The sequence below is a fragment of the Balaenoptera acutorostrata genome, chromosome 18, assembly GCF_949987535.1.
Source record: "Balaenoptera acutorostrata chromosome 18, mBalAcu1.1, whole genome shotgun sequence".
Lineage (NCBI taxonomy): Eukaryota > Metazoa > Chordata > Mammalia > Artiodactyla > Balaenopteridae > Balaenoptera > Balaenoptera acutorostrata.
In genome coordinates this window covers 127,520-140,052 of record NC_080081.1, presented here as the reverse complement: position 1 = coordinate 140,052, position 12,533 = coordinate 127,520, and the positions used below count along the sequence as shown (strand labels likewise).

The 12,533-nt window shown below is 54.4% G+C and overlaps 1 protein-coding gene across 3 annotated transcripts in view; it reads right to left on the bottom strand.

The window, feature by feature from the left end:
- Window positions 1–12,533, bottom strand: part of RASA3 (RAS p21 protein activator 3) — an 89,752-nt gene that overhangs the window by 39,169 nt on the left and 38,050 nt on the right. For all 3 annotated transcript variants that reach the window (XM_057532598.1, XM_057532599.1, XM_057532600.1), the window contains exon 3: window positions 2,842–2,945. In XM_057532598.1, the coding sequence (XP_057388581.1) occupies window positions 2,842–2,945 (104 nt within the window). The remainder of the gene's footprint in view (window positions 1–2,841; window positions 2,946–12,533) is intronic.

Below are 12,533 nucleotides of genomic sequence, written 5' to 3'. Positions count from 1 at the left end.
TTATGTTCTGCTTTTAGGGTAGAGAGATTTCCTTGTGTCTGCTTCTTCCCAACTGCCTTCAGCTCAAACAAATCGCTATGCCACAGTGGCCTATTGGGGATGGCAAATTCTGCTGTCCTTTAAAACCTACAGTACGCCCCAGCAATCTCACTGTTAGGTATTTTCTAAGAGAAATAAAAATATCTGCCAACACAGAGACCTAGGCAAGAATGTGTACGGCCGCTTTGTTCACAACCACTAAAAGCAGGACACAGCCCCACCTCCGTCGAATGACGAGCGGGTAAACAGTGGCACTTCCCCGCAGTGGGCACAGTGTGCAAATTATACCTGGATAACCCTGGCCTATAAACAAAAGGATCAAGGTCTCACTTCACACCCCCCACCCTTTAATAGAGAAACTGCAGGACGCCCCTGCCAGCGGGGCTGGAGGGACAAAGCGGGGAGATGGTGGGATGAGCAGGGCCACAGCCGGAGTTGGGCAGAGGGGGAGGCCTGGCTCCGGGCCCCCAGAGCCCCACCGGCCCACGCCCCGCCCCGGCAGTGGAGCCGGTGGCCCTGACCCAGCACCGCCTCGACCACACCGCACTGCATCTCCACACCCTCCCTGGGACACCCCACCCCTGGACTCGGCCCGCGGGGGGGCCCGCGCGCGGCTGCACCGGGAGAACACATGGCAGATGTGAGAAGCCGGTGACACTATCTATGCTCGTTTCCGTGACACAAATTTATACCCTAGAACTTGGTTTCTCATCCTGGTAACAACATAATTGCTAGTCATAACTTCAAATTATCCCTGGAGATCCAGACAGCCTCTTATTTTTACGGCTGTGAGAACGATGTTGAAAACATCTAAATCTGGTTGCACCCTGACACGTCCCAATTTTAAAGCCACCAGGAATTGCTAAACCATGATTTTGCTGGTTCTCTTTAAAAATAGCGGGTGCCTTAAACAGAATGATTGATAAACATCTTATTTGATTTTTATAAGGGGAAATAACCCCAAAACCAACTATATTTTAAAATATCTTTGCACATCTTAATCACAGATCAGGTTCTGTGATTAAGATGTGCAAAGATATTTTAAAATTCCTTTTTCCTTAGGATTATCACTCAAAAAAGCTCCCATGTGCCTCCAAGGATCAGTCACATTCCTCTTCATTCTGGTATAACCTGAGCCAACGACCCAGCCAGCGCTGCATCTCCCTGTGGGTCTCACCTGTCGCCCAGGTGAGCTCCATCCAGGAACATGTAAACTTCCAACCCACCGCTCTGCTCCTCTCCTTTCCTCCTTGAACAAACCTTGGTGCACCCAGCAGGCGCTAGACGGAGACACCCCCGGGCCCTGCTCCGAGAGCCCCAGGCCACAGGAGGTGCGGTCCAGTGGACACAAAAGAAATGCTGCCACAGGCGACGGTGAGAATAACACACACCGAGGCGCAGCCTCCAGCTGACCAGGGTCTCGGGCCGACAGCGGCAGCCACGTGGGCGTCGGAGAAGGGCCTGAGGTGGGCGTCAGGCTGCGAGGCACCGGGAGAGGGGCCGGGAGGGCCAGAGCCTATGTCTGGGCTGGAGGAGGAATCACCAGAGCTTGATGACAAGCTAAGGGTTCGGGCGCCATCCTGAGGGCAAAGGGAGCAGGCCTGCAGGACGAGCAGCACAGAAGTGGCCCCGCAAACGCGAAAATCCTTCTCGCTTCAGAGTTAAAGCTCTGCTGAGTGGTCCTATCACAGCTCCATCTTAAATGAAGTCAAGTGTGAATGATCTGAGTTGCTGTGTCATCTAGGCCATGTACTTCCTGAACAAACTCTGGTGATGTCTACGTAAAACACAGCAGTTTCCCAGAATGCTATTTGCTGAAAATGCAGACTCTGGGCCCTGCCCCGGACCCAATAACCAGCATCTGCATTTTGACGAGCGTGGGAAGCTCTGATCCACGTGCTGGAAACGCTGCCAGATGCTTCTTCAAAGGACCTCAGCTCCAGAGCTGCCTTCAGACTTTTTTTTGAGGGCTGCAGGCCTGGGCGCAAGCACCCCTGACCAGTCACGTATGGGCAGTGAGTGGAGCTGGTCAGACGCCCCAGGAGCGGGCGGGAGACTGCAGAGTCAGGGGCCTGCCAGATTCAACTGCTCTGTCCAGGAGCAAAGCACCGAGACGCCTCCTGCCAGGAACAGCCAGGCCAGTGACGATCAGCTGGGGTCCCATGGCCACAACTGAGCCCACATGGGGCAGCTCGGGTCTAATTCTGGTGCCACGGGGAACGGATAGGGTTTTCCTGGGACAGAGGTGCACCCACCAAACGGGCAGCTCTGGGCTGCTCCACATCCAAGGTGGGCCTCACTCTCTCCAGGACGCTGGTGGGTGCCTCTGGGACTCTCAATACCTCTGAGACCCCCAGTACCTCTGACAGTATCCCAGTGCCTCTGAGAGCCCCTAATGCTTTTGAGTGCACCCCCAATACCTTGAGGGCACCCCAATACCTCTGAGCACCCCGATACCATCCCAGTCCCCCATACACGGGTGCTGGGTTCACGGATGGGCAAGGCCTGGGGTGGTGGGATGGTTGGAGAAGCCTTCGGGAGTCGTTTGGGGGGACGCCACTCTCGCCTTGAAGGATGGTTTGCCTTTGCCGCGTGTCCCCGTGTCCCCGCGTGAGCTCGTGGGGTGTCACCCCAGAACACAGTGACAGGGCAGCTCCGGGACGGCCAGCAAGGGAGGTGAGATGCTGGCGTGGCTCACCGGCTCAGACGGGGTGCCCGGGAGACGCCCCAATTCTGCCAGAATAAGCCCCGTTCAGAAGAGGCGGAGAAAATGAAGAAAACACCTGGTCGGTCAGTACCTACCTATGATGGAATCCCTCCGGAAAACGTCTCTATCGAAAATGTAAAAGGACAGGTGACGGAAACTCCGCGGAATCTCGCAGTAGAAGTCCTCTCCGTAGAAGGGGCTGGACACAGACAGAGGGGCACCGTTAGATTCTATGAGGCCGTGTCCCCTGTCCTGGGGGCAACCAGTCCTGGGGGGACCCGTCCTGGGGCGAGGATCCGTCCTGGGGGGAATCAGTCCTGAGGGGGGATCCGTCCTGTGGGGGGGGTCAGTCCTGGGGGGTGATCAGTCCTGGGGGGTGATCAGTCCTGAGGGGGGATCCGTCCTGTGGGGGGGATCAGTCCTGGGGGGTGATCAGTCCTGGGGGGATCAGTCCTGGGGGGTCAGTCCTGGGGGGTGATCAGTCCTGAGGGGGGGGTCAGTCCTGGGGGGTGATCAGTCCTGAGGGGGGGGTCAGTCCTGGGGGGTGATCAGTCCTGAGGGGGGGGGTCAGTCCTGGGGTGTCAGTCCTTGGGGGTCAGTCCTGGGGGGTGATCAGTCCTGTGGGGAATCAGTCCTGGGGGGTCAGTCCTGGGGGGTGATCAGTCCTGAGGAGGGGGTCAGTCCTGGGGGGTGATCAGTCCTGAGGGGGGGGGTCAGTCCTGGGGTGACAGTCCTTGGGGGTCAGTCCTGGGGGGTGATCAGTCCTGTGGGGAATCAGTCCTGGGGGGTCAGTCCTGGGGGGTGATCAGTCCTGAGGGGGGGGTCAGTCCTGGGGTGTCAGTCCTTGGGGGTCAGTCCTGGGGGGTGATCAGTCCTGAGGGGGGATCCATCCTGGGGGCAAGATCAGTCCTGGGGGGGATCAGTCCTGGGGGGGGGGTCAGTCCTCGGGGGTGATCAGTCCCGAGGGGGGTCAGTCCTGGGGGGATCCGTCCTGGGGGGTCAGTCCTGAGGGGTGCCGGCTTCCAAGCACCTGCTTCAGGCGTGCACCTGTGACCTCACGTGGGGGACACGAAATTGGGAGCTGGTGGTCCCGGCTGGGCCGAGGGAGGGGAGGGGAGGGGAGGGAGGCGAGGGCAGGTGACAGACATGGAAGGACCTGTACGCAGGAGCTGCATCAGAGCCTCCGCTCGGAGGGGGACGAGCCCACCTGTGGTGCTGCCGTCAGAAGCACCTAACAGGTTTTGCTTGTTTTACTGACCAGCTCAGGTCCAGAGCAGGAAGGGGTACCATGCTGGCCTGAGGTCCAGGTGTGCAGAGAAGGCAGCTGCTCTCCCCCCGCCATGTCCTGGGGGCCAGAGCCCCGAAGGCACGTCCCACAGGGGTCAGAGCTGCTGCCGAGGCCTCGCTAGAAGGCGCACGCGTACGACAGGTGTTTCCAGGGCTGCCCCCGAGACGGCCACACACGCGAGTCCTGACTCCAGTGCCCCTGCCCACGGCCTGGTCCCCATCCCGGCTTTATCTCGGGGGACTGTCCCCACTCTCAGCTGCAAATCAGGATCACCTGGAGAGGTTTCTAGAAAACACACTGCCCAGGCCCCACTCAGAGGGCCCTCATTAGGGGTGGGTCACAGGGTAGCACCTCCAGTCCCACACCTGCCACCTCCTGACACAGAGCCGTGACGCCAGCCGGTTACACGTGGGGGACACAAATCTCACCCCCGGCCCCTGGAGGCACAGGAGCCCCAGGACAGGCGGTGCTGCACCCAGATGGCACTCCCCCCGGTGAGGATGTGGAGAAATTGAACTGCTTGTAGGAATGTAAAATGGGGCCATCACTTTTCCAAAACGGTAAACCCGGAGTAACCATTATAGCCCAACAGCCCACCCCCAGGGGTATGTCCTGGAGCAATGAAAACACATCCACACAAAAACTGGTACGTGCAAGGTTACAGCAGAAACAACCCAAGCGCCCATCAACAGAGGACGGACACACCGAACGGGGCCCCTGACCCACTGACGCCTTCAGCTCTCACGCTGATGCTCAACGAGAGAAGCCAACACAAGAGGCCACACAGGGTGCCGTTCCCTCTACGTGAAATGACCAGAACAGGCTCGTCTGTGGAGACAAAGTGGATCCCTGGTTGCCAGGGGCTGGGGAGCAGGTAAAGGGAACGGGTTTCTCTTTAGGGAGATGAAAAGGTTCTAAAATTGATTGTGGTGATGGCCACACAACTCTGAATATAATAAAAACCACAGAACTGTACATTTTAAATGGGTAAATTATATGGTATGTGAATTGTATCTCAGTGAAGCTATTTTTCAAAAACCAAAAATTTTAAAAATACATAAAGATTTCAGCAACTGAATAACAGAATTAACATTCTAGGGTATATCATGCTTAAGTTATTTTTTCTCTAAAGATATATGGATATAGAAGAAAAATAAAGACACATGTTTTTAAATAAAAGTGGGGTTACATTATTCAACCTGATATACAGTCGGCTTCTTCCTTAACATGAGGCCATGGACCACTTCCCAAGTAAGTAAAGGCCAAACAGCACCTGAGGTGTGAGTGACCACAGCCGCAGGACTCACACCTTCCAACACGCGGACAGCAAGTCCTCCCCCACGTCCACCACCGGGAGCGTCCCTAGCCCTGGTGTCCTCAGGACAGTCCCTGAGGTGGCTTGCTTGGTGGGAGGGCATCCTCCATCCTGGGCTCTGGGACCACGGACCCTCCAGGAAGGTCTCCATCAATGTTTACAAACTCTGCTAAGCTGGTGACCAAAACTACTGCTTTCATTTGACAAGTTTAAATTATTGGTGAGGCTGAATGTCTGTCAAGCGTGTGTGTGAGCACTTTTGTTTCGTTTTGTGTTGAAATGTCTTTGGCTCATTTTCTGTCAAATGACCATCTTTTCACATTCTTTTCAAGTTCAGGATACTAATCCACTGAGAACTTTTAAATTTATGTTGCAAAGTAAAAGACAAGTACCTGACGCCCAACGTACAAGGAATATGTTTGTCGTCCACGAACAGGGACAGGCAGGCGGCCCGGCTGTCCCCACCAGAAGCCCAGGGGTCTCTGCACAAAGGCCTCCTCAGCCCAGTCGTGGCATCTCTCAGGTCGGGGCTGGCATCAGCAGGGCCCACAGGGGCGTGAGGGAGCAAGGCAGGCATCCTGGGGGTGGGACAGGCATGCCCCCTGGTGCCCGCACGCGGCCAGGCCACCCCCTTCTTGGTCGACGGGAAAGCCTGCAGTGTCTCTTCACAGGGGCAGAGTTGGAAGCATATTTCCAAAAGAAAAGGAAGCTGTGGATGGTGGGAAGTGGGGTGAGATCCCCCCACGTGCCTGCAAGACAGACTCTCCTTTCTGGGGGACTCAGAGGGGCTGCACAGCCGGAGCACCCCTGGCTGGCGCCTTTGCCTGGGCATCTCTGCGCACAGGTCAGCAGCAGCAGAGGCAGGATTCATGCCCTGCACGGCTGCAGGCGTGTCCAGATAAAGGGAAAATGCCGCCCAAAGGACTGGATGGCCTTAACTACCACTATCTGACAAGGGGATTAAGACGTGGCCTCTGAGGCCGGCCAGAGCGCTTTCCTCGCTAATTACAGGGAGAAGTTTAAATGCAGTTTCACAGAATTGGGAAAAGAGAAAAAGCCTCCGACAGGGGAAGCTGTTGGCCTCCTGCTCCGCGAGCCCAGATGTGCAGCCGAGAGGTCCCGGCAGGACACCCCCCGCAGGACCGCAGAGTCCTTCCCCGGCCCCCCCAGAGCCCGGCTGGTGCTGCCCTGCCCCCGCCGGGGCCAGACGCGAGGTTCTCCCCGTTTCGTGCTATGTGCTGTGTCCTATGTTGCAAACGCCAGCATCCGTTTCCCAGCATCTGGGGGAGGGGAGCGCGGGGGCCACGGGGACAGCGGGAAGCCTCCCCGCAAGACCCGGATGCACCACAGGGCAGCCCTGGCGGAGCCCAGGCGCCCAGAAGCGGGGACCCGGGGCCCACGCCGAGGCCCAGAGAGAGCTGGAAGCCAGGCAGGCGGGGCCCTTTCTCCGAACAGGGTGCCGGCCGGCTCTGAACAGCCCTGCGCTCGGCTAATAAACGTGCAGGTGGTTAAACCACTCACTAAAACCTGGATTAAAATTCATGAAACCGAATGCTGTATTCAGATGTCCACAGAAGAGCCGGGAAGGGAGGGGACTCGTGCAGCCTGCACCCCGCACGGGCCAGTGCTCGCGGGACCCCAGCACTGGGAGGGCCCGCACCCCAGGCGCGAACCGCCCATGGCTCCCAGAAGCAGGAGAAACCCTGCTTGGTTTCTCCCTCACTTCCTCTAAATGGCGATTTTAAAGCAGCGCGTCCCTCGGCACCTGAGAGCTTGTCTCTGAGGCTTCCAATAAGCTACTGCATCTCACTGGGAGGCCGGGTGCTCAGCCTCTGGTGCTGAAGCCTCCCCCTAAGTCGTGGGGCACGGCCTGAACACAGGGAGAGGCGGCTCCCAGGAGAGAAAGCCGCTCCGTCCACGCGAAGGACGGATGGAGAAACGAGGGCCTGCCCCCCAGCTTCATGCAGATGTGACCGGGGGCCGGAGGGAGGCAGCTGACCCTCCCGGGCAAGGAGGCCTGGAGGTCAGATCACAGTTTTCCTCCAAATGCTGGGGAAGAAGCCTCCCGCCTGGACCCCACCTGGGCCAGTCTTGGCCCGCAGGACAAGGCTGGATCACAGGGCACAAGGGCACCCAGGGCGCCCGCCGACAGGGCCAGCAACACGCTCTTCCAGAAGCACAGGACCCCAGCCAGATGTCTGTGCCAGAGCCCGGCCCTCATGGGTGACCTGCAGCCCAGGGTGGACGGCCACGTGGCCTTGGCGGGTTCCTCACTTCTTCCAGACTCAGTTTCCCCATCTGCTCACATGGGGTGCACCCCACACGGGACTCCCACGTGCGGCCCCTCCCCTCCCCCCCCAAGAGGAATCACGTGTCCTCACCAACAACTCACACCAGGACTGTCCTTTTAAGGCCCGGCCACGCTTCTTAAGGTAACTGAAACCCCCGGACTCCAGAACCTTCAGAAAGGCCCCAAGGGAAGGAGGGTGTCAGGGAGAAGCCTGGGGGCGTGAGGGGGGCAGCAGCCTGGGGAGCTTCTGGGGACCCCAGAGGAACCCATTAACCACAGCATCCCGACACCCAAACTGCCCGGCCCACAGCTCCACGGGGACTGACTGTCTACTCAGGGAGGGTGGACAGGGCAGGCCCAGGGTCTCTCCCTGCAGGGTCCCAGCCTTACCTGGGCCTGGGCACGGCGGTCAGCTGGGCATCTGGGAAGCCCTGTGAGAAGCCCCACATCCTGAGATTCAGGGGCTCAGTGAGGACTGGAGCCCAATGTCGGGGGGATGCTCTGAACTGAAGGCCCACCCTGGACCAGACAGCTCCCCGGGACCGGGGGGAAGGGTCCCCGCCTGGAGCTCCCCGGGACCGGGGGGAAGGGTCCCTGCCTGGAGCTCCCCGGGACTGTTGGGGCGAAGGGTGGTGTGGAACGTCTGGGCCTGAGACCTGCATTTATGTCAAAAAGACTTATTTTTTAAGCTTTAACTTGAGAAATTAGAGAGAAAAGAAACATAAGGAGAGATGATGCTATTTGTACAGTCTCATAATCTCAAAGTTGGTGTTTTCTAGTCAACAACTTGGTTTTCATCAAGAACATCTGAGAAAACGACGTCTTTCTTCCCAAGCCACAGAGCCCCTCTTATGCTGTCACGCCCTAACCCCAAACAACTTCTCCCTCCCGGAGACAAGACCCGAAGACCGCGGACGCCACCACACAAAGCTCTATTTTCTGAGCAATTTGCATCTCTCGGAAGGAACAGAGAGACCCTCTCAAGTCACGACCCACATGCTCCTTCTGATTCCAAACCGGAAGTTCGCGCCCACCCGCGGGGAACAGCCTTTCATTCGGGAAAATTCTTGGCGAGAATGACGGGATTAGAGATTCTGTAATGTCACCCAAATCGATAAGCGTGGTAATGAGCTAGCTCCTTCCTCACTGTGCTCTAGAAAGTGGTTATTTTACTAACTTCTAATTTTATGTAAAAAAAAAAACCTACCAACAAAAGAACAAAAATACTGCCCATAATCCCACTACCCAGAAAAAATAACCACATTGGCGTTTAAGTCCTCACATACCAGACCATTTTTAGAGCTATGCCAGTTTTTTAAACAAAAAGGAATCTTACTGTGAACTCAACTTTGTAACTTGCCTTTGTTGCTTGACAGACACAACCAAACTCTGCGAGAGGCAAGCAGGCTCGGTCGCGGGGTCAGGGCCGTCCGGTCCAGAGGCCCACAGAGGTGGGAGGGAGGGGCTTCTGGGCTGGATATGGGGGGGGGGGGGCGGTCCAGGCAGGAGGCTCAGCACAGCCTCAACAGAGCTGCCCTGGGGGAAAGTGAGGGTCAGAGTAGGAGCCCCTTCCTACCTGTCGTGGGGAGAGGCGGGCGATGTCATCCTCAAAATCATCACTTACATGGACAAAAGGAAATGCAAAACGGGCCCTGCATGGAATATGCCTGCAAACGACTGGACCAACCCAGCTCCTAGGAGCTCTTACGTTCAACTGTAGCACGAACGTGCTCCTTGTACTGGAGAGGACGGCGGCTGTCTCCACAGGCAGCCTCAGCTCCGCTCTGCCCTCCCGGGGGCCCCGGGATGCCCTCCGCAGACGCACTGTAGCCCCAGGCGGGTGGCCGACCCGCCTGGACCCTGACAACCCAGTTTCGTAGAGCCTTTCCGTTTAAACAAACGGTGAAGAAATGATGGCTTGCCGTTTAAATGATTAAACATCATAGCTGTGAAAAGTTAAACGTGAACACCGTCCACTTGCACCATCAGGAAGATACTGTTCTCAGGAGGACAGAACTTTCCCCGAATCACCGTCCTGGAGGAGGGACGGGCCGGAAAAGGCTCCTTCTCCCCGAGGTGTCCGACCCAGGGGGTTCCCCCAGTAAATCCGCATCAGCAGTCCCCTCTCAGTGCCCCCTGTCCCACGCCAGACATGCAGGAAAGGAAGGCAGGGACGGTGACACCTGCTCATGGGTGAGCGGCGTTCTGCAGACCCAGGGTGTGGGGACACCCACAGAGCCAGGCCGCAGCCCGATGCCCGGACCCCTTCGCCCGGAGAAAGGAGGGAAGGGGGCGTGTGTCCGCCCTCTCGCCCTCATGCTCCATCTGCACTCCAGCCTGAGGGAGGACAGACCACGCTGGGTGGCACTGACCCGCTGCGGCCACCGAGGCCCCTCTGACTATGAGCCCCAGGCGGGGCACCAGGTCCTGCCGGCTCTCTCAGGTCCAGAGATCAGACGTAGGCTCTCTGTTTCCTACAGCAACTTTGCCAAACAAATGATCAACCCTCACAGGCGATGCTGAGCCTGGAGGACGATCCGGGAGTTAGGGCCACAACACAGCAAGGCGTGCAGCTGCTCCGTGCGGGCAACACTGAACCCCGACGGCTGCCGGTGCCGGTGGCCTGTCCAGGGCACAATGCCCTCCTTGTCACCCAGGCATGCCCCCTTCCCTCCACCCTCGCAGCTGCCATCTGGGTCTGGGTCTTGTGCCGCTGGGCTCTGCCCCCCAGATTCGGCCCCTCAAGAACTGAGCTGCATTAAGACACCACCTCCCGTGACCTCCACCTGTGGTCTCTGGCCTTAGGAATTCCCACAGGACGTGTTCAAACATCCCTCTACCTTCTGTGTCTCTAAACCTCTCTCACACTTTCCATTCCTTTGTGTCTCTGGGGTAGATTTCTTTTTTTTTTTTTAAGATTTTTTTGATGTGGACCATTTTAAAAATCTTTATTGAATTTGTTACAGTATTGCTTCTGTTTTATGTTTTGGTTTTATGGCCACAAGGCATGTGGGATCTTAACTCCCTGACCAGGGATCGAACCTGCACCTCCTGCATTGGAAGGCAAAGTCTTAACCACTGGACCACCAGGGAAGTCCCTCTGGGGTATATTTCAAATGTACCTTCCACTTTACCAATTTTCCCTTCAGCTATGTCTAATCAACTATTTAATTCATTCACTGAGTTTTCCATCTAAATTCTTGTGATCTGCATTTTTAGAAATTCTATTTGATTCTTTTTCAAATTGGTGCAGGCATTCTTCATCGTTCCTTATCCTGCTCATGTTTTCAATCTTGTCTCATTACTTTTAAGTTCACTAAACTTTGTTAGCTGACATTCTGCAAACATTGCAGGTCTGATTCTGCTGTCTGTTGTTTCTCTTGGAAAATGCACATGATGCTTTATTTCTGTGTTCTTTGTGCATTTTCTCCTCTGAGCTCAAGCTCCCTGAAACGTTATACTGGAGAATCCTGAGACCTAGACTGAAGGAGAGGAGTGGATTTGCTTTCGACTGCCCTGTCATTGCCTCAGCAGGCGTTACAAACTACTAACCCAAGACTGCATTAATGTATGTGTGTGGTTTTGTGGTGCGGATTCCAGCTACACACTCACAAGAGCCAGCTTGTGATTTCAAGTACTCAGCATCAAGTGGAGGCACAATTTTCCTTGCTAACTTCTTTTATGGAGCAGGTTATTTTCTTTTGCCCTTACACTGTAGAGTCAAGGTCTGGGGCTACCAGCTTGCCCCTCACCAGTATAAATAGGGGTTTTGCCTCAATACTAAATGGCCACATACACCCACATTTTAAAATCATTTTTAAAATTGAAGTATAGTTAATTTACAATGTGTATTAGTTTCAGGTGTACAGCAAAGTGATCCAGGAATATATATTCAGAATATATATATATATATATATATATATATATATATTCAGAATATATATATATATTACTTTTCAGATTCTTTTCCATTATAGGTTCTCGCAAGATATTGAATATAGTTCCCTGTGCTATACAGTAGGTCTTTGCTGTTTATCTATTTTATATATAGTATTGTGTATGGTTAATCCCAAACTCCTAATTTATCCCTCTCCCCTCCTCTGCTATGCCCTTTGGTAACCATGTTTGTTTTCTATGTCTGAGTCTGTTTCTGTTTTGTAAATAAGTTCATTTGTATCATTTTTTTAGATTCCACATATAAGCGATATCATATATTTGTCTTTGTCTTACTTCATTTAGTATGATAATCTCTAGGTCCATCTGTGTTGCTGCAAATGGCATTATTTCATCTTTTTTATGGCTAAGTAATATTCCATTATATATATATATGTACCACATCTTCTTTATCCATTCATCTGGTGATGGACATCTAGGTTGCTTCCATGTCTTGGCTATTGTCAATAGTGCTGCTATGAGCATTGGGGTGCATGCATCTTTACGAATTATGGTTTTCTCTGGATATACACCCAGGAATGGGATTACTGGATCATATGGTAGCTCTGTTTTTAGTTTTTTAAGGAAGCTCCATACTGTTCTCCATAGTGGCTGCACCAATTTACATTCCCACCAACACGTAGGAGGGTTCCATTTTCTCCACACCCTCTCCAGCATTTATTATTTGTAGACTTTTTAACGATGGCCATTCTGACCTGTGTAAGGTGGTACCTCATTACAGTGAGGTTTTGATTTGCATTTCTCTAATAATTAGCGATGTTGAACATCTTTTCATGTGTTTGTTGGCCATTTGTACGTCTTCTTTGGAGTAATGTCTATTTAGGTTTTCTGCCCATTTTTTTATTGGGTTGTTTGGTTTTTTGTTATTAAGCTGTATGAGCTGTTTGTATATTTTGGAAATTAATCCCTTGTCAGTAGTATCATTTATAAATACTTTCCC